Raw genomic sequence first — 23,496 nt, 5'->3', positions numbered from 1 at the left:
ACGTTAAGCTAAAATTCTAAAGGAGGATTTGTCTGAACACTAAAGCTAAAGCTAGATTAGGTCACATAAAAGGTCTTTGATCAGTTATTCGTTTTGCAAGTCGCTCGTAAGTTTTTACGACGTTCTATCCGCCTGATGTCAGGTTCGAGTCCGGACCCGATCGATTTAAGCCGTCAATATTTAACCACCGAAAATGTAAATTACTATACGGTGTAAACATGTAATAAATTATCTAAGACATTCTCTTCACCCTACCATTGATAGTAAGTGCAAACTTTCCATAAAAATCTAACCGCTAACATCAGTCTCAATGACACTACTCTGCTTATTTCTCGACCTTCAGCGCTACCGCGGCCTGCTTTGGGGCATTCCTCAATATATACCAGCGAAGTCACTTCATCAAATTTCCTGTCCAAACTTGCATAATACTGTTCAAATATCGACAGACTTATTTATGTTTTCTTATGTAGTATGTCATATGGTCCATTTTTGTCGGACTCTAGTTCTCGTTAAACTAGTTTTCCATGTTCTGAAATTTAGTTTTTGATGTCGGGTGCGATATTTATTTCACTGGCGATGTCGTGCCGCTGTATCTAATCTGATCGTGTTACCTTTATTACATTCCCTGTTTTGTTTTGGTTTATGGTTCTCTGGAACTTGATAGACGATTTTAAGTAGATTAAGTAGATATATCGTTTTTGGTAAGTTTTACCCACAGGCCTGATTGAATTGCAAGAATTTAGAATGTCCCAAGATTGCCTGGCAAAAAACAAAAGTATGATTAAAGTGGGAATGATATTTGATTGTCATTAAAAGTACTGAATTCAGAATTACTTATATGTGATTGAATACTATCACAATAGGTATTATTAAAGCTTTAAATAGATAATAATGAACTAAGAATCTAAATAAGTATACAACAATGTAATATTATGCTAATTTTTTCTCAAAATAAATTAAGCGTAGCGTAACAGTGACAAAATATATTTGTAATAATTTCTTCTCATTAAGTATTTACCTTGACTGATTGTGGTTTTCAGTTATGGTTAGTAATTAAAAGTCACCTTTTTTAAATACCGAGATTTCTTCATTTTAGTTTAGGTACTCGTTGAAGTAAGCAGTTTATAACTAGAGTAAACTTATAAATAAAAACATGTTATCAAGTGCTAAGTGTAAGTATTTAGATGTCAATAGCGAAATCAAGTAATTTATTACACAAGTAAAAATACAGAAATTAAAATGTCAAAATCAATACAACCATTAATAAATACCTTAAAACTAAGAAATAAATAAGCAATTAATTAAAAAAGACAATATAGACTACAAACTTCTAAACTAAAGAAAGTTTAGTTTTCTTCTAAATAATGGTGCCTATTAGAAGTTTAAATCTTGATTATCTTGTGTATGATTAGCATTCAAGTTTCAAGGTATCATCAATTGTTTATATGAATACCACACTTAGTTGTAAGTATATTGTAAATAAAGTATGCAAAGAAGTCAAGATTTATTATGTCTCTCTCTTTTCAGAAGCTAGATATCACGATGTTCTCTGAGGACAGGGCCAGCCAGGTATATTTATTCCTTCTGCTAACTATTGCAGAGCAGTCAACCCAGTCTTCTGTATCAGGTAAATATTGTCACTTCTGGTCCCTATTTCACCACGGCGACAGGTGCGACAATTCGACAAATGTCACTGTTGCTGACGTCACAGGCATCCATGGGCTACGGTTACCACTTCCATCGGGCGGGCCGTATTCCTGTTTGCCACCATTATTGTATTACTTAAAAAAACTTTATTATATCGGCAAAAAACAAGTATTTCACTTGCGAAGTTTATGATGATGATGGTGATGATGACAATTGTCACACGATGTAGGTAATAGAATTTTCGGTAATTATTGACAGGAAATGAGTTCTGTGTCGGAATTTCGTGACAATCGTCGTGTTTCTTGTGACAATTGTAATTAGCTTCGCAAAATAAGTAGTTATTTATTGGCGATATAATGCAGTTTTTTTTTAATTAATATGTTGGTGGCAAACAAGCACACCGCCTGTCCGATGGTAAGCGGTTACCGTAGTCTATATACCGGAGGCCTGTGACGTCAGTAACAGTGATGTCGACAATTGTCGCACCTGTCACCGAGGTGAAATAGGGGGCTGCTCGCACAATCCTAGAATGTTCCTCACCGAGATTGACTGAAGACTGACTGATGGTTGGCCGGTTCCATTGGCAACGCAATGACGGAACGTTCAAACGTTGTATTGGTGTATTGAGCGATGCCCGACTATGCTATAATATCAGTAAATGATTAGAATTCATGACCTGTAAAAAACTTGTGGTGGCGCACCGATATGGACTAAAAAAATTTTAGTACTTTTTTCGTTTTACATCCTTAATTAAAATGTGTACAATGAGTCTTAGAAAACTGTATGCAAATTGTTAACTTTTGTAATGGCCACAGAAAAGACGCTGGATTTTCAAAAACTCTTGACCTATATACAATAAAATATTTTGAGTGCAAACACCATTGGTAAACCGACCGTGTATACACTGTAACTAAAACATATATTTTGCAGAAACTCTACTGGGCCTTGAGTCGTCAAGACCCATAGTGAATACTCCATTAGGCTGTTTTCGAGGCCTTGTTGCTCCGGACGGGAATTACTCTATGTTCCTGGGTATCCCGTATGCGAGAGTTGATCCGGATAACGTTTTTGGTGTGAGTACTGAAATTTATCCATTTATAAAATTTTTAAGTTTCGTCATCCCCTGTTATGAAAATAAATGTTAATATTTTCCTGTATTGAAACATAATAATTTTTCCTTTCTTTCTGTATAATATTGTTTTAAGTATATTAATTATTTTCTACTGATTTTCTTTTTTAATGTATGAAATCCTCTGCCAGTGACTTCGGCCACAAAGAAATAAATTCCCTATCTCTCGCTCACTTTCCTTACCCCCACTCCCTTTAACCCTTTTTGTACATGGGCACTAACTTATAACCCGATTTCGTCCCCTTACACAATAATTTCCGATATAGAATAGCAACCATTTAAACATCTAGCTAGACAATTTATAGTAGGAGATCCCACATAGTCGACCTTCACCAATCTGTCTGACGGATGAAACTATGGAAATATGAAAGAAAATATGTTCCAGAACATAAATAAATAGGGTTGCCTAAAGAAATATGGTCAAGGCTAAATTAATAAATTTTTGAGAAAAAAAAATTTTCGTCAGATTTCACCGATTTGTCTGACGAACGAAGTAAGTTTCAATGGAAAGTATACAACTTGTACAACATAAATAAACTAGGTTGCCTATCTTTTGCCGGTCACTATTATGTGGTTGCCGTGTTTAAAGAGGTGATTTTATATCGATAATTGCACTTACCTGTCTGACGCTTGAATTATACATCAAAATGATGGTAATTATATTGCAAATACAATGGTATCGAGTTGCCTGCGAAAACCCGGTCACAAAAAAGGGTTGCCAGGCTTTTAAATAAAATAAGAAGGGAAGACTTTTAGCGATAACTCATAAGCGGCTTAACTGATCAATTTTATTTGAATGAGTTTCTTAGGCACTATTTTCGTGATTTTTTTCATGTTTTTTGGACCAATGGTTCAAAAGTTAGAAGGAAAAACCTTTTTCTTTTCTTTCTAAACGATTATTTCCGAAATGATTCACTTTATTAAAAAATGTTGTGTAATGACCCCTACTTATTTTGAATGGCCTATCCAACGACACCCCACACTATAAGGTTAAAATGATAAAAAAATTGTAACTCACATTTTGTTTCTTTCGAAGCAATTATTTCCGAAAATATTTACTTTATCAAATAAATGTTCTTCTAAAACCCCTATTCATTTTAAAAGACCTATCTAAGGACATCCAACATTATAGGGTTGACATGGAAAAAAAAAACCTTACATACAGTTTGTTTCTTTCGAGGCGATTATTTCCTAAAATATTCACAAAATTTTTGTAAAAGCCGTATTTATTTCAAAAGACCTATCCAACGACATGTCACACTATGGGATTAAAGAGATGTCATTTGATATGAGTTTTAAAATGAATAAGGTTCTTAAAAAAATTTTTTTTGATAAAGTGATTATTTTAGGAAATAATCGCTTCGAAAGAAACAAAATGTATGTAAGGATTTTTTTTTCGTTTCAACCTTATGGTATGGGATGTCGTTGTAGTTGTATTTTAATGCCGTTAGCTTTTGTTTATTTTTAGGCAGACCCAAATATTTATTTGGCAACTGAATTATTATATTGGAGACTATTTATGAAGCACATTTTAAAAAGAAAACGGCTATCTCATCATATCATATCAGCCAGAGGACGTCCACTGCTGAACATAATATATGCCTACGGCTATCTATTAATTTAAAAATGAAGTTCTTTTAAAATATTTTGTTTGGTCACTACACGGTCAACCTAACAAGCTCCTCCTCGCTTCGCTCGTCGTCGCACCTATCTTTTGACTCTTGCTCACCGTGATAACTATTGAAATTAGTAATTAAAATTTTAAAGACCTAACGGTATAATGGCCATTAGGTGTTTCATGATTAGGAATTTCGACTATAAGTATAGTAAGTATAGTAGGGTATTATTGGGAAATAAATTTGTGGATTAGGAAATTTGTCAATTTAAAGTATACCTACCTACCTAGTTTAAATTTAAATTATTTAAAAATGGAGTATTTATAGCTTATATATATTATTGTATCTTAGGTATTCTGTATATGTACAAAATATATAAACAACCAAATTTTATGATCGCTTTACAATATTAGTTGCCAACTTATTATTTTAGACGCCAACCTATCAATTCAAGTTCCCTATAATTTTTTTGGGTGGCTTGATTTTGCTGCCCGTTTTTTAATAATATGATGCTTAAATTTGAGGCTAATATAAATTTATTGGTGCTAAAATATTAATAAATAAAAAATAAAATAAAAATAAAAATCATTTATTACAGACTAAAGGTCGATACATTGTTAATGAACATTAAAACCTTATTACTTGTGTAAGTATAACATAAAAATAGACTAAAGTAAAACTAAAAACTAAACAATAACTGCATGCAGTCTCTGCCAACGGCTGAGCATGGGGCCGTTTTCGCGCTCCATAAACACGCTCAGAATGCTGTTGGGGCTGCCGCGCAGGCGACGCATCAGTGAAGCGCACCTCTTGCGTATTATCGCCGCAAAGCTGTCAATTTGTGCCTCGGCAAACATACCAGAGGCACTACAAAATCGCGGCAACCCCATCAACACCCGGAACGCGTTATTATATTGCACACGTAGGCCGTTGTATGCCTTCTGCGTATAGTTGGTCGGCTTTTACAAAAATTTTGTGAATATTTTAGGAAATAATCGCTTCGAAAGAAACAAAATGTATGTAAGGATTTTTTTTTCGTTTCAACCTTATGGTATGGGATGTCGTTGTAGTTGTATTTTAATGCCGTTAGCTTTTGTTTATTTTTAGGCAGACCCAAATATTTATTTGGCAACTGAATTATTATATTGGAGACTATTTATGAAGCACATTTTAAAAAGAAAACGGCTATCTCATCATATCATATCAGCCAGAGGACGTCCACTGCTGAACATAATATATGCCTACGGCTATCTATTAATTTAAAAATGAAGTTCTTTTAAAATATTTTGTTTGGTCACTACACGGTCAACCTAACAAGCTCCTCCTCGCTTCGCTCGTCGTCGCACCTATCTTTTGACTCTTGCTCACCGTGATAACTATTGAAATTAGTAATTAAAATTTTAAAGACCTAACGGTATAATGGCCATTAGGTGTTTCATGATTAGGAATTTCGACTATAAGTATAGTAAGTATAGTAGGGTATTATTGGGAAATAAATTTGTGGATTAGGAAATTTGTCAATTTAAAGTATACCTACCTACCTAGTTTAAATTTAAATTATTTAAAAATGGAGTATTTATAGCTTATATATATTATTGTATCTTAGGTATTCTGTATATGTACAAAATATATAAACAACCAAATTTTATGATCGCTTTACAATATTAGTTGCCAACTTATTATTTTAGACGCCAACCTATCAATTCAAGTTCCCTATAATTTTTTTGGGTGGCTTGATTTTGCTGCCCGTTTTTTAATAATATGATGCTTAAATTTGAGGCTAATATAAATTTATTGGTGCTAAAATATTAATAAATAAAAAATAAAATAAAAATAAAAATCATTTATTACAGACTAAAGGTCGATACATTGTTAATGAACATTAAAACCTTATTACTTGTGTAAGTATAACATAAAAATAGACTAAAGTAAAACTAAAAACTAAACAATAACTGCATGCAGTCTCTGCCAACGGCTGAGCATGGGGCCGTTTTCGCGCTCCATAAACACGCTCAGAATGCTGTTGGGGCTGCCGCGCAGGCGACGCATCAGTGAAGCGCACCTCTTGCGTATTATCGCCGCAAAGCTGTCAATTTGTGCCTCGGCAAACATACCAGAGGCACTACAAAATCGCGGCAACCCCATCAACACCCGGAACGCGTTATTATATTGCACACGTAGGCCGTTGTATGCCTTCTGCGTATAGTTGGTCCACAGGCTGCATGTGTAGAATGACTGACAGTACGCTTTGAAAAGTGTAGTCTTTACTTGTACAGTACATTTCGCGAACCTGCGGGCCAACATGTTACATCGGACAGCCAACGACCTACGCTCTCGCTCAATATCTATGTCATCACTCAGGTCGTCAGTGACCCAGTGACCCAGGTACTTGAACTTAGTGACAAAGTTTAAAGGGACATCGTAGAGTGCCACTAGCGGTACCGTCGGATAACTTTTTTTACCGGCTTTAAAAATCATCACATCGCTCTTTTTGACATTATACCTGAGTCCATGGGCCACAGCATAGGACTCGCATATTTTTATCAACCTTCTCATCGAGTCGATTGAAGGGCCGAGCAGCACCATGTCATCAGCGTAACTATAATTGTTGGCGGCGACTCCGTCAATGTGACATCCGGCATAGGTACTGCTCAGCTCCTCGATGAGTTGGTTGACATACAAATTAAACAGTTTTGGGGAAGACAGCCCACCCTGTCTCACCCCACACATCAAATTATAGTTACTCGAGACTGTGTTACCCCATCTTACAAAATTATTTTGATGTAAATACCAATATTTAAACAGAGCTATCACTTCCCTAGGTACACTTGTTTCATTTCGTAACTTGGCCCATAATTTCTTTTCTTTTCTTTTTTTTCTTTTCATTTATTTAGGCAACAAACAGTCTTGTACAAAAACTTATATAATAATATTATATGTGTTAATAGACCTTGAGTGCCCTACCTTAATAAAACAATTTTTAATCTAAGTGTAGGAGCAGTAAGCGGAAGTTATCAATGAGTGCATAAAATTATACTAACTAATATACATAAGTTATTTTCAATTATACCTATTTTATCCTTAATTATCGTTACCTACTTAAATATACAGTTTGTTATTGTTTATAATTTCAATTTAAAGTGAGTAATAATTTGTTTTTTAAAACTTTCACAGGTTTTATACGAAAATAGATCAATGTGGGATACATTTATATTATAATAATTGAGACAACGGTTGAAATAAGAATTTGAGCAATATTTTGTACGAGAGAAAGGGATAGCAAATAGTTTCTTATGGCGTGCAGTGCGTTGAGGTGTCTTAAATAATTTATACATATAATAAAGCTGAAGAGGGTCGAAAGTCTGTACATGGAAGATATTTGAAAAAAAGTTGGCTGGGGATACTTAGAATCGATAACAGAACACGTTCCAACAGTTTTTAGAATTTTTGTCTGTTTATATGTTTATCTGTTTGTCTGTTTATTTGAACGCGCATCACGTGAAAACGGCTGAACGGATTTTGATGAAAACTTTACTAATCTGTCGAGAACATCCCAGGCCAGGTTATAGGCTATAAAAATTCAACCCCTAAAAGGGGGGGGGGGTTGCCACAACACTCGATTGACTTAAGTTTGCCCCTGAATCTTATGGCGCTACTTAGGAAGGAGGGGCAAACTTTTTTCAAATATGTGCTACCACTATACAGTACCCTGGTAAACTAACAGATGGCGCTGAATTTAATACGTGTTGACATGAATAAGCCACCGAGGAAGGATTTTGCCAAATTAACTCTAAGTTTAGAAGAGAGGGTACGGATATCAACAAATTTAATTGAATAATTATGTTGATTTAATAATACAACAAAATTAAACGACAGTAAATTAATTGCCCCTCATTGCACAGTGCCATCTTTTGGGGAACAGAGTAAACATTAAGTAACCAATAAAAGTATAAATGAGTTTACATAGTTACATAGTGGTAAAATAAACACACATATCACACGCGTATAATTGTATATTTATTTAAAATTATTAATTTTCTCGGTCATGAATTATACCTAATCGTAATTATATCGCATCCATATAAAATCCGTATTCATACGTATACCTACAGCACTTCATAATGGCCATGAAGGTGGGTACTTTGACAAAAAAACATTGACCTCTGTCATTTGCAGTGCCGGATTAACCCTTTTAAGCAAAATAAGCACTTGCTTAGGCACCACGTCTAGGGGGCACCAAAACCGTAGGCAAAAAAACGCGCAGGCTGCATCAGCATTGCAGTCGTCGTGGAATAGGTACCTACATGAAACTATTATACGTGTATACAAGTACCTACCCATCTAATAACGAAGGGTCGTAGGGATCAAGTAAGAGAGTGAGGGTACGTAAGAACATCTCCGACGTAGGCTTTCGATTTGACCTTACGCGGAGGCCCTTAAAGTCATGGAAAAAAATCTTGCTTTCGGGCTTGCGGCCAGCCGATTTTTCGACATAGGTTACCGATTTTAAAGCGAATTTTACTCTCTTGCACGCCAGATTTGTCGGGCAAGCCGAGTTGCTCCTTGGCCGCGATCCTGAGACTTAACTGTCAAAGTGTTATAAAGGACCCCGTGAAAGCCGAAAACTAAAAGTATCCTATCAAGTAGCTCTTTCGAGTGAAGCCCAAGAGCGAGCAGTAGAAGAGACGTGATTACATGCATAGATTCGATTTCAAGCCACTCTTTTGAAGTTCGGCGTTAGGTCTTATGCGAGGCCTTCTGCCTTACGGCAAAGTTGATCTTCTGCCTTAATTACACTTGGGCGTGGATCCAAATCCAAGCTTTCCTCTTTCGCAGCTGGGCCTTCTGCCTTGCTCACACTTCGCCAATTCAATTCACTTGGTCAATTCCAAGCTCTGCTGTCTCGCATCTTTTCACCTCTCTTGCATCAAACAACCTCGCTGAGACTCTTAAATATCGAGCCATATGCGAAGCTACGCTGATAAAAAACTGTCCCATCCCTTCTCTGTATGAAATTCTGGATTCGCGCCTGGTTGGGACTAAAAGTAAAAATGTAAAACTGTCTATCAAATAAGTTACGGCAAATATGTAACAATTATGAATCTAATACGATCATTTTTTTTTTTTTTTTACTATATATACGAGTATATAGTCTATCAAATTGTGTTTTTTATATGGAAAAATTTTCGCGCTCTCTTCGCTCGCGTTTTCAATTACTTTCTAAGATATGACAAAGGTGACATTCGGGTGGCGACTGCAGCAGCATTACTTTGTTGCTACGTTACTGCTGCAGCACTGTCAATTTTCGTGATAAAATTATGTGACTGATTTCCATACTAAAAGTAAAAATGTACAACTGTCTATCAAATTGCGTTTTTTATATCGAAAAATTTTCGCGCTCGCGTTTTCAATTACTTTCTAAGATGTGACAAAGGTGGCATTCGGGTGGCGACTGCAGCAGCATTACTCTGTTGCTACGTTACTGCTGCAGCACAGTCTTAATCTGGCACTGGTCGTTTGCGGAGTCAAACGATTTGGGACTCGCATTTTATACGCATTTCCATGCCTTCCCGAAAAAAATCGAATCATTCGCGAAAGTCTCGCAACGCATTGATGTTACAAACGGCACGCGGTCTTCCTCAGGAGTCTGAAGAAGACCACGGTGAGTGGTGCTCTAGCCAGGCAGGCCGCTTCGCTTTCGCTCGCGCGCGTGTACCTTACTATATCGTCCGATATACACCTACTACTCTGTCGTTAAAATCACGTGTAAAATTTTAATGAGGGCGAAAAAAACTATTGATTTTGGAGTGTAGTTTTATTTAGTGGTACCTAACTGTAAAATATTTTATCTGGACTACAGTCCTCTAGCATATCCATCTGTCAACTTTACTTCAAGTTCCGCCTCCAGGGGAGAGGCAGAGAAATTAGGATTAGAAATTAGCCGCTTACTGACACAGACCGAATTCCACGCGGGCGGAGCCGCGGGCACAGCTAGTATTATTATATGCCCAGTGAAAGTTCCTGTTTAATATTTTAGTTGCCCGGTTAATAATAAGCCATTTTTTTATCGTTTCAACCTTATAGTGTGGGGTTATTCAAAATAAAGAGGGGTCTTCCATAAACAACATTTTTTGATAAAGTGAATCATTTCGGAAATTATCGTTTAGAAAGAAAAAAAAAAGGTTTTACCTTCTAACTTTTGAACCATTGGTTCAAAAAATATGAAAAATGTCATGAAAATAGTGCCTAAAAAACTTGATCAGTTAAACCCTTTATGAGTTATCGCTAAAAGTCTTCCCTTCTTATTTTATTTAAAAGCCTGGCAACCCTTATTTGTGACCGGATTTTTGCAGGCAACCCTATACCATTGTATTTGCAATAAAATTACCATCATTTTGATGTATAATTCAAGCGTCAGACAGATGAGTGCAATTATCGATATAAAATCACCTCTTCAAAAACGGCAACCACATAATAGTGACCGGAAAAAGATAGGCAATCTAGTTGATTTATGTTGTACAAGTTGTATCCTTACCATTGAAACTTATTTCGTTCGTCAGACAAATCGGTGAAATCTGACAAAAAATAATTTTTGACAAAAATTTATTAAAAATAGCCTTGACCATATTTCTTTAGGCAACCCTATTTATTTATGTTCTGGAACATATTTTCTTTTATAAAATATAAGTTTCATCGGTCAGACGTCTTGGTGAAGGTCGACCATATACAGGGTGATTGGAAATTCGCCGTATTACTTCAAAGGGGTTATTCTATGGATCATTTGCAATGATTTAAGTCCAGTCAACCAGGGGTCAAAACTCATTGGTTTTCAAGATATTTGAGTTTTTAGTTTTTTGTTTAAAAAACCCACCTTTCGAGTAAAAAGTGGTAATTGTGAAAAAACTACTCAAATTTGGAATTAAAAAAAGCATTCATCTAATAGCCAATAAACTACTGAAAAATTATATATTTTCTCGAATATATAATTCTTCTTTTGAATATAAAAACTCGAATAACTTGAAAACCAATGAGTTTTGACCCCTGGTTGACTGGACTTAAATCATTGCAAATTACCCATAGAATAACCCCTTTGAAGGAATACGGCGAATTTCCAATCACATACAGGTATGTGGGATCTTAGACCATTATACACTACTACTATGTTTGTCCTAAACTTATATCATTTTAAGACTAAACAGGAGCTGAGTTTAAAATATTTTAGGTAAATATACCCGTCTTGCTAACGGAAGCGGCACCTAAAAGTAGTGCGATAAGGACAAGGCGAAAAATCCTGCGTAAAAATATCAAAAATCGAGGTTTCGTACTCCTCTGTTTCCTCCTCCAAAACTTAACCAATCGTAGCCAAATGTGGAAATCTAAATGATTATGAAATTATCTGTGTCGAACCGTTTTGCTTTTTTGGCTAATTGATATCAGTTTTGAATGCCACGCCTCTCATTGCGGCATAGTCAATTAGGCCATGTTGGCCATTTTTGAAGGGCTCTAGCGCCTTAAAAAAACAAAAATATCAAAAAAAGCAAAACGGTCCGACACAGATATTGACAATATTAATCTGTGTTGAAAAAATCATTGCTCTAGCTTCAAAAACCACGGAGGAAAACGAGGAGTACGTTTGTATGGAGAAATGACCACTCCCGTTGGCTCTTAAGAACAAATTACTACATAGACATGTTTCAATTTCAGCCTCCTATTCCGCACAGATTTAAAGGGATATTTGATGCAGTCGACGATACTTCAAGGTGTCCACAAATTGAAGAGTTTAACCACACAATTACTGGGACACTGGATTGCCTTCACGTCAACATTTACGTACCAAACAGCGCCAGTATTGATAACCCCTTACCTGTGATGATTCAAATATTTGGAGGAAAATTCCAATTCGGATTTGCAGGCAGATACCTTTACGGACCACGCTTCTTAGTCAGACATGACGTTATTTTCATTACGTTCAACTATCGCCTTGGTCCTTACGGTTTTATGTGTTTGAACACTTATAAAGTACCAGGGAATCAGGGATTGAAAGACCAAGTACTAGCACTGCGTTGGATAAAAAAAAATATACGATATTTTGGCGGAGACGACTCCAAAATTACTATAGCGGGTAACAGTGCAGGCTCAATATCTGTGGATTTCCATGTGCAATATCTACAAGAACCATTATATAATAGAGTGATTTTGCAAAGCGGCGTTATATTAACTATAAAACTATCCAAAGATCCTGATCCAGATGCTCCTTTAAAGTTGGCAAAACAATTGAATTATACAACGAAGGACATTAATGATGCTTTATCGTTTCTGAACAAAATAGAGCCACAAAAGCTTATAGCTGCAAACAGAGATTCTGGTGTAGTTTTTGAACCGTGCGTTGAAAAGCAATATGATAATGCTGATAACTTTATAACAAAACATCCAAATAATATTAACATTGTAAGAGATGTCGATGTTTTAATTGGTTTTAATAACGATGAAAGTTACGTGGGAGTCACTACGATGGAAAAAGAGGAATTTGAAAGTGAGGACTTCGTGTCTTTATTATTGGATAAAGACTTTGAATTCGAAAATGAAAGTAAGCTAGATGAAATAAAAAAGATTATCAGGAACTTTTATTACGATAATGACGTTCAACACGCAGGTAATAGGAGACCCAATATGAATTTATATGCTGATTTTACTTTTTACAGTCCGATATTGAGGACTGTTAGAAAATATTTGGACAGTGGTGTAGACAATATGTATTTATATATATTTTCATATTCCGGTGAAAGGAGTTTTGCCAAAGATAAAGATAATGTATCATATACAGAAGGTGGAGCTGCCCACGCAGATGAGCTGGGATATTTATTTGACATTTCTTACATGAAGGAGCGGTTGCGTGATGAAGACATGCTAATTGTTGACAGGATGACGGAACTTTGGACTAATTTTGTTAAATATGGGTAAGTATTTTGCTTCATTAACGTAAATATAATTTGCAAAAGCCATCTCATCAGAGCATTTAGTTCAAAGCCGCACTCCAAGTAAATCGGTAATTTAATGTACATTCGAGTAATTTTGGAATACTTTCGAAAGTCGGGTGATTCGGAAATAGGACTCTTACAAAAGAATTATGAGTTAAATTCGGTACTATCCAAAATTATCAGAATAAACTTTATATGTGTATGTCAAAGGCAACCTGGGGACCGCTTCTTCGCGATCGTTACATTTTCCTTTATAATTACTCGATTGTATTTGTCTGAAATTGATTTTTCTTTGGGACTTATTCTTTTTTTTTTGCTTTGTTATAGAAATCCAAGCCCTAAACCTTCAAAGCTGATTCCTCTCCACTGGCCGTGCGTAACCCAAGACAAACTGCCGTATTTGGAAATAAGCACTGAATTACGTCTAGGTTCAAGCCCTATGCATCAACGGATGAGCTTTCTAGACCTCTTGTACAGAGAATTAGACGTTATCGTTGGCCGATATAAAATCTGCAATGAATTTGTAAAAATGTATATCTTGGTTTTATTGCAATGTTAAAATTCGACGTAATTATCACAGTTGGAACTTTGGGACCATGATGCCTAAGCTCTTACTAACTGCCTATACCTCTCGCGGCGTATGATGGTCCCTATGACAGTTCAGTTTTACATTATGTATTATATCGAGTAGCTGTGAAGTAAAATTTATGTAGACATTTTTTGGAAGTAAAGCACATTAATTAATTAGAGATGTGACTTTTAAATGATGATAATATTGATAATACATTAAAAATACTGCTTCGTATTTTTTTTTAATAGCATAAAAGTCGCATAAATATTAGGTAGCAAATTCAGACAACCTTAGGTATCCATACGAGTCATGTAGAAAAATCCTACATGTACACGTATACCTACGCCAGAAAACATTAATGTAAATAGTTGCCCCAAAAACGCCATATACTTAGGTACAAAATCACTCAGGGCTCTAATTTTCATATACCTAATTACTTAAGTACTAAAAGTGCCCGAGGAAAAACGAGGCGCTGCATGATCCTATCGTGAAGAAAAAATTGTAGGTGGGTAGGTATTGGCAAAGACAGTTAAGAAAGGAATTATAAAACCATATGTTATTTGAGTTTTTGAGATTATAGGAACTTTAAGTATGATCTAAGTATGAAGTCAATATGAAAACGCAATCTGCGACGCCACAATGAATCCACGTGCTTTTTATAGTGTTATCGTGCATTCAATAGATACTTAAGTGCCTGATGGTCACGACTGACAATAAAAACCGTCCAAGAGCATACAGCTAGACCATGCTCAGTCTAGTACCGTAGTGGACAGTCCGTCACCATAGGAAGACGTATAAGGGACAATATGAACATAGCAAGGAATATGTACCCTGAGGTCCCTAGTTCGGTATTTTTTTATTACCTACTAATTGCACAGCTATTATCCCAGGCCTCAGTTACAGGTATTTATTTCTGCTTAACCACGTGCAACAGTAACAGACATTGGAACTCGTTCAACTGTAATTCTCGTGCAACTATATTTAAAATCGGACTAATTTTCCAATTGCTGTTCCGGCTGTAAGTATAATTATCAAACCTACTCAAAAACGGCTGAGAAATGCGACCCGTAGAGGAGAACAGCTGGACAGAGATTTCATTTTATTTTCAAGCATAAACCATATAATACGAAATCATTTCTGACCAAGCTGATACAAGGCTTTGCTCGTATGCGGTCAATGATTTGATTGAGTACCTACTAAATACTAAACTGTGATTTTTACAGTACCTCCAATAGACACTGAGTTGCCCAGACCTATAGTACATACTTCAGTAGGCAGTTTTCGAGGCGTTCGTGCTCAGGACGGCAATTACTCTATGTTCCTTGGTATGCCGTATGCGAGCGTTGATCCGAAAAACGTTTTTGGTGTGAGTACTGAAATTTCTCAAAATAATCAGAGAACGTCGTTTGGGCACATTTTGTCAACGGTATTTTCTTTTTAATAGGTACTAGCTCCCCTCCCTTTCTCCTGTAACGAAACTCCTTTCATCTTTTTCTGTATTGTAACTCTTCGAATTATATAATATAAAATATAAAGAGCGATTACCAAAAGGACATGTTAACATTTCAGCCTCCTATGCCACACAAATTCGAAGGGATATTTGAAGCAGTCGATGATACCTCAAGATGTCCTCAAATTGAAGAATTTAACCAGACAATAACTGGGACACTGGACTGCCTCCACGTTAACATTTACGTACCGAACAGCGCCAGTATTCATAATCCCTTGCCCGTTATGATTCATATATTTGGGGGCGCTTACAAATTTGGATTTGCAGGCAGATACGTCTACGGACCACGCTTCTTGGTCAGACATGACGTTATTTTTATAACTTTCAACTATCGCGTTGGCCCTTACGGATTTATGTGTCTAAAAACGTCTAAACTGCCAGGGAATCAGGGTTTGAAAGATCAAGTACTAGCATTACGCTGGATTAAAGAAAGTATACGATATTTTGGCGGAGACAACTCCAAAATAACTATAGCGGGAAACAGTGCAGGTGCACAATCTGTGGATTTGCATCAGTACTTTCTGCAGGAACCACTTTATAATAGAGTTATTTTGCAAAGTGGCGTTGCATTGAGTCGTCCACTTCACAGTGATCCTGATCCATATGCTCCTATAAAATTAGCAAATCAGTTGAAATATACAACGAATAATATTGACGATGCTTTATCATTTCTTAACAAAGTGGAGCCACATACACTTATTGCTGCAACAAGGGATTCTGGTGTATTTGTTGGACCGTGTGTTGAAAAGCAATTCGAAAATGTTAATAACTATATAACGAAATACCCAGCTGATTTGAACACAATTACTCGTAGAGATGTCGATGTTTTAATTGGTATTACTAACGACGAAGGCTATGCGATGATAAGTTTGATAAAAAAAGATAAATTTGAAAGTCAGGACTACGTGTCTAAGACGTTAGAAAATGATTTTGATTTCAGAAATAAAAGTAAGCTCTCAAATGAAATAAAAAAGATTGTCCGGTTGTTTTATTATGGTGACGATGTTCAACGTGCAGATAATAGGAGACCGGAAATGAATGTATTTGCCGATTTTCTTTTTCACAGTCCGATATTCAGAACTGTTAGAAAATATTTGGAAAGTGGCGTAAACAACACGTACTTCTATATGTTTTCATTTTGTGGTGAAAGGAATTACTATAAGGATTTATGGAATGTGCCATATACTGAAGGCGGTGCCGTTCACGCAGACGAGCTGGGATATTTATTTGATGTTTCTTTCATGAAGGAGCGGTTGCGTGAAGAAGATATGCTTATTGTGGACAGGATGACCGAACTTTGGACTAATTTCGCTAAATATGGGTACGTATGATTTCATACAGAAAAAGTAAGGGCAAATCCCCTAGCGTGGTACGGGTATGTGATGCGGAGGGATGAAAGTCATGTGACGAGAAAGGTATTACGAATGAATAGAGGAAAAAGTGAACTGTGTGTGAAACGAACGTAAGTAAATAATAACATGACGGGCGACAGAGAGGTGTGGAAGAGAAAGACATGCTGCGCCGACCCCAAGTGAATGGGACAAAGACAAGAGAATGATGACGAGTACGTATACATATAAATACATGATTTGTAACATATCTACAATAACATTGCAAAGTGAATATGTTTTTGTTTACCCAGTTGACGTCCTTTAAAATCCCAAATAACTTTGGAAAAAGTAGTCTTGGTTGCATTGACAGATTTTTTTAAATTACTTTTTCTTTGTCCATAGTGTATTTAAAATAAAACAATTTCATATCTTTATTTCAGAAATCCAACACCGAAACCTTCCAAGTTGATTCCTCTTCAATGGCCACGCGTAACCCAGGACAAACTGCCATATTTGGAGATAAACACTGAACTACGCCTATGTTCAAGACCGATGCACGAGCGGATAAGCTTTCTGGACCTTCTGTACAGGGACATTGGACATTATCTAAGGGCTAGCGCTATAAGCAAGGAATGAACAAATAAAATATTAAAAATTGTATGCAGATGACAGCTGTCACTGTACCCAAGCTTTGCAATAAGTACTTTAAGAACATAATAATTATGTACCTACACTTACAATACAATAAAAGTCTCATCTCGGTCGACATCTTCAACAAAAGAAAGTGTTATATCTTCAACACTAGCAAAATTCAATTTAAATAGCAAATCCTTGGAATAATCAAAGAAGACTGTTAGTTAATGCCTTAATGGTATAAGTAAGTATAGCCTTAATATATAAGATACTACAAATTGATTGTTTTTTACTAATGGTACGTGCCAATAGAAAATATCTATTAATAATTGTAAACTGAATTTAACTGTGTATCTCGGTGAGAACTGCTGGGGAGGAAAATGCATGTTTTAGTATGTAAGTTAGTTTTTAATAGAATCTTATGTACATTTTACTCTGTTGTTCTCCTAATAAATAAAATTAAATAAAATACAGATGTAGTGCATAATTGTTTTCCTTCGTATTTTCTCGGAAACGTTTGTATTTGTCATGCTACTTCAGTCAACGTCATTACTTTTTGTACCGAGACTGACTGAAATAGCAAGACACGTTCGTACGTTTCCGTGAAAATACGAAGGAAAACAATTATGCACTACATCTGTACATAAACACAGAATTGAGAAGTTACAATCAGTTCAGCAATACATATATGTCATATACCAAAGAAAAAGTGGTGGAGGGCGCATCAAATTGATTTCATAAAATAATTTTCACCACACCAACCCGAAGCAAATATTAAATGTAAAATAAATCAAACAAAGTCAAACCAAAAATCACAAAGTTTAGTCACAGGGCCGAAATCCATATCCATCCATACTTTTAATATTATAAAAGGAAGTCTGTCTGTCTGTCTGTTACCTCTACACGCTTAAACCGCTGAACCGATTTAGATGAAATATGGTATATAGATTGTTTGAGTCCCGAGGAAGGACATAGGATAGTTTTTATCCCAGAAATCATCCCTTAAAGGGGTGGAATTTTGTATGAGGACTTAACAACAACTGCACAACAAACTTTGTCAATAGGAACTGTCCCGCCCGCGCGGTGTAGCACCGGCGCTGGTGCAATCTGGTGCTGGTGAATCAACAAAACACAGATTGAATAAAATAATAGACCTACCTAAATTAATAATTCCACGCTGACGAAGACGGACGGCAAAAGCTAGTGCTGTATAAGTATGTCTTCAATCAATTAACCGTACGACTGCAAATGCTCGTATCAGCTTAGGCAAAAATGCTTTAACCATGACCATAGCTATGATTTATAACTTATAACCATGGTTTTTGCTTGATATAAGGTAAACGTACTGGTGCTCGACGCGGTCCCAGTACATGTCATCTTGAAACTTAAGTCATTGTCTATAGAGGTGACAGCAAGGTGCCACCTATTGGGCATTAGCATGTCGAGCACTAGTTCGTTTACTTTAATTGAAATGAGATGTCTATACAGCTATTCTCCTTTTTGATAATTATACTTATAGCTGGAACAGCCATAGAAAAATTAGTCTGAATGTAGAATTTTTTGCGCAAAAATAAGGCAAACAGTTGAACTAGTTATGAGCGAACTGTTTGCCTTAGTGTCAATGTTGTAACACGTGATTGGACAGAAGAAAAATACCTGTTACTGAAGCCTGGGACGATTGCTGTGTAATTAGTAGATAGTATAAAAATATGGAACGCCAGGGAATATATTCCTAGTTCATTTTTTTTAGCATTAGAAAGAACTTGAAAGAAGGTAAGCGATTTTGAAATGTCTGTTAATTGAAAAACGCTTTTTAAAGATCAGTAACTATTACTTATGAAAGCAGAAGAATATAAATGATCGTATTAGATTTATAATTGTTACATATTTGCCGTAACTTATTTTTAAAATGTGTATTTCAATTAACAATTCAATTCAATTTCAAGATCAGTAACTATTACTTATGAAAGCAGAAGAATATAAATGATCGTATTAGATTCATAATTGTTACATATTTGCCGTAACTTATTTTTAAAATGTGTATTTCAATTAAAATTCACGTCAAGATTGTTTACCTTATTTCTAATGCTAAAAAAAACGAACTTATAATTATATTCATATTGTCTTTTAAGTCTCCCTTAGGTGACAGACTCACAACTACGGTTTGAGATTGAGCATGGTCCGAAATGTTCTTGGCATGGATGTAAGTAAAAAGAGAAGTAGATATGGTACCAGGCGCACGATCGTGAGCCATCAAATATAGGTTCCGGAACCAATATTTAGTTAGTCGTATGGGTGACGGCAACATGTCAAGTTGTCAAAATCGTTGGACCAAATTTTAGTTTTGTCAACTATGAACGTCACACGTCTAGTTCTTGGACAGTTTTTATAGTCAGTCGTGACGAGCATTTTATAGCAAGCACTTAAGGTATCTTAAACGCAAATGAATGATTGACGCAAAACACGGCAGATGACTTAAACCAGGTGTATTGATTGTGGCGTCGCAGAATGCGTTTATTGACTTCACATTTTGTATACTTAACAAGAATTCTTCATGCAAAATATTGACAAATGTGCGTCAAAAGCTATGAAACCAAAACCGTACCCATTTCCAACTTTTGAACTGTATAAAATCTTAAATCAACTCAATGTATGCTTATATGTACCTACCTACTTATTTATTTATTTTACCTACCTACATCCTGATAAGTTTTTTGACATACATTTAATTTTTGATACCTACAAACTTTCATCGCAGACTATTTATGTATTTTATTAAATTTTTCTTTCAACCGACCACTAATACGAAACAAATCTAACAAACCCATATACGATAAGGTTGCGTTGTTTTATCACAGTTGCTATCATTCATATGACCACCTCCTGTGTCCATCATCAGTTCAGCTCGATGGTACCATAGTATTGCATTGTCCTCCAAACATTGCAAGTTAAATAAAAGGTTGTAAAAACTGCATAAATTGCATATAAAATACAACTTGTATTCCGTTGGCGAAAGAACACTGCTGTCCCTGTACCATTTGAAGAAGGTCTTTGTTTTCCAAAAGACAATACACATTAGAATTTGCTCAGTTGTATAATACCATTACCTATAACTGAAATGTTCTTCTCCCGGAATTAATGTATACAAAGGTGTGGCCGGTGACAAATAACTTTTTCACCTCAGCAGCTCGAACAAGGGTACATTGCTTCTTAAAAACAGTGAGCAAAATGCGATTTTGCTCTCTGAGTCATTCAGCAAAATGAAAGTGAGCAAAATGTAATTTTGCTCACTGAGTGAGACAAAATGACATTCAAGTGACCTTTATAGTCAAATGTCATTTCGACATGCGGGGTATAATACAAGTTCGATATACTTGGGTTCTATTATCTCTGTCCCTCTAGGTATGTTCTCACTGCTTAGGGTGAAAAATTTTGTGTACTACACGAGATCAAAGTTATTTACATCTCGTGCGCTTTTGAATCCCTTACTACGCTCAAGATTCTAAATTAGATTCACTCGCTACGCTCGTGAATCTATTATAGAATCTATCGCTTGCACGGGACTCAAAATAAGCACTCGAAGAAATATCAAACTTTGATCTCTTGTTGTACAAATAACTATTGCAGCATTCAAGGTATTTACACTGTCCATATTTTCTATATTAATTACAAATCTTTTTATATTATCAAACTGCACAACGGGACTTAATCGCATATTAAAGCGCGTACTCGCGCGGCTAGGAGATGTTGATGTCAACTTGAGCCAGTCTTCTCCGAGACCACGGGGACAACGCCGTCCTCGAAACGTCGGAGGTAAATCTTAAAACGTCCCGAAAACGATCGTGAATATTACAAATATGTAATAGCGTGTCATTAATGAATAGTTTTGAGTTAATTCATTTCTTAAGTACCTACTTTCATTTGATTTTAAGTTTTTCTGTGAGCCTTTAGGCCAAGCGCGCACTACGATTTTTTGTCGTGCGATAACTTTGTCGCAGAAATGCAACGTATGTGTTTATATGTCGGTGCGCGCACATGCGACAAAAAAATATGTATTACAGCCCCATTTTAAAATCGTGTCGCAAAAATTTAAATCTCAGTGCGCGCAGGCTCTTACTATGAGAACCCCTGACTTGCCTGCAAGTGTCACTTTGACAGTGACAGTAGTTTGTTTACATTAATCACGGGAGAATAAAATGTTTAAATAATAGGTAATAAACGGTTAATTTGGCGACTTGGCTATATCAATGTTTAAAGTCCAGTGACACTTCTCTGCATTCAGCCCTCACACTGATGTTGCCCTTAAGCCATCCTAGGTGTCGCTTTCTGTGGGGGCCCATCTTGTGGGCGTGAGTCGAATCACCGTCTGCCGGATAAAAAATTGTGTACCATTTTACAAGCTTTTCTTTAGTTTCACCTGACCGTTGTCTGTCTGTCTGTCTGTCTGTGTGTAATCAAATCTTGCAAGTTAAATTTGATCCACTTCCCGGTTTCCGATTGAGCTGAAATTTTGCATACATACGTAAGTCGGGTGACAATGCAATATTATGGTGTCATCGAGCTGATCTGATGATGGAGACCGGAGGTGGCCATAGGAACTCTGTGATAAAATAAAGAAACCTAATTGTGTTTGGGGTTTTTAGAATTGTCTCGAAGAGTATTAGTTGCCTATAGAAAAAAAAGTACAGTCGGCGATAAAACCTTGTACCAAAAATGATTTTTTTGCCAAAAACGTATTATTATAGTTCGTTTTCTGAGCATTAGAAAGAAGGTAAGCGATCTTGACATTTGTCTTTTAATTAGCAAACGCTTTTTAGAAATTAGTAGAAGAATATAAATGATCGTAGAGTCGGACCAAGAAAAGTCTGCAGCCGATTTGATAGCCCACGCAGTGCAAATGTTATTACTACGTCATAATTTCATAGAAGTTTTACATTTAAAATATAGTACATTATTGCATTGTGGCGGAGGCCGATCGGACATCCCAGGTATCGCTGGGGCGACTACTCGTGTCGGAGGCCAAGACTCATTTTGGGTCGCTGCGCCATTAAGTACCTAATTATTGCAGAGGCCGGGAAAGGGCAATTCGTGGATGAGTTTAGATTTTGTCGGACGACGCGAAGCGGAGTCCGACAAAGAAGACGAATCCACGAATTGCTATTCCTGTCGAGGCATATATAGTGCTTTTCTCCAATGCGAGGAAATAAGGTAAAATAATTATTTAATCATCACTCAAATCGAACCTTCACATCAAAATGTCAAAAACTATTTCGCTCTTTAATAAATTTTAAAAGTTAAAGGCACAAACTTATTCTGCCATTCAGTACCATTCAATATTCGTTCATTCAATATAATTGTGCAATATAATAGTTGATCAAACTAATTTGTCAGTCACTAAGAACTAGGAAAACTATACCCATCCTTTTCTTTTGGGTGCTAGTACTAGGGTAAGACAAAGATAGTATGATTCTCTCTGTCTATGTTTGAAATGAGAAAGTCCTTTGACAAACTATATAATCTTGTACACCGATGACATCCTTAAAAAAATAATCTTTGATTTTATTAAGCAGTATTCGCACGATCATACACGAGCACAACGGTCTTGTAAGAACGAGACAAGTAAGGTCGTTTATCTTACTATCTCACTCTATCCTATAGCTGGAAATGATAGCTGATCGGGTCGTGTAGACGCGGCTCGCGGTTATAATAATTGGCTGTTTGCATTTTTTATTTTTAAAAAGTAAAAATCACTACAGTTATAAGTTATTACTGTAGTGTTTTTTTACTTTCCGTCCGCTAGAGCAGGACAGCGATAGTTTGATTTTTTTTTAATTAGAGTTTGACAATAACGAAGAACTTCGCGTACTATTTTTGCTACAATAAGGTGAACATTTCCGAGCATATTGGAGAAAACACTTTTACTGCGTGGGCTATCAAATCCGCTGCAGACTTTTCTTGGTCTGACTCTACATATTAGATTCATAATTGCTACTTATTTGCTGTGACTTATTTTTAAAACGTGTTTTTCAATTAAAATACACATCAAGATTGTTTACCTTATTTCTAATGCTAAAAAAACGA

General features: G+C 36.0%; 1 protein-coding gene and 1 long non-coding RNA gene across 5 annotated transcripts in view; both read left to right on the top strand.

Annotated features, from left to right (window-relative positions):
* The window catches only part of LOC134806396 (juvenile hormone esterase-like), a 142,547-nt gene extending 125,113 nt beyond the window's left edge, over nt 1–17,434 (top strand). The window contains exons 1-5 of one of the 4 annotated variants that reach the window (XM_063779654.1): nt 1,078–1,172; nt 1,528–1,627; nt 2,578–2,720; nt 15,511–16,772; nt 17,223–17,434. In XM_063779654.1, the coding sequence (XP_063635724.1) occupies nt 1,543–1,627; nt 2,578–2,720; nt 15,511–16,772; nt 17,223–17,418 (1,686 nt within the window). In that variant the 5' untranslated portion in view covers nt 1,078–1,172; nt 1,528–1,542 and the 3' untranslated portion in view covers nt 17,419–17,434. Of the gene's footprint in view, nt 1–1,077; nt 1,173–1,527; nt 1,628–2,577; nt 2,721–12,096; nt 13,350–13,697; nt 14,106–15,510; nt 16,773–17,222 lie in introns of those variants that run through there. The other 3 variants (XM_063779655.1, XM_063779652.1, XM_063779656.1) reach the window with 3 other exon arrangements.
* Nucleotides 1–23,496, top strand: part of LOC134806464 (uncharacterized) — a 558,863-nt gene that overhangs the window by 427,495 nt on the left and 107,872 nt on the right. The gene's annotated exons all lie outside the window — the stretch shown is intronic.

The sequence above is a fragment of the Cydia splendana genome, chromosome 3 (genome assembly GCF_910591565.1).
Source record: "Cydia splendana chromosome 3, ilCydSple1.2, whole genome shotgun sequence".
In the NCBI taxonomy this organism is placed as follows: domain Eukaryota; kingdom Metazoa; phylum Arthropoda; class Insecta; order Lepidoptera; family Tortricidae; genus Cydia; species Cydia splendana.
Note: the sequence above shows the minus strand (reverse complement) of the source record. Positions and strands in the feature narration are given on the sequence as shown.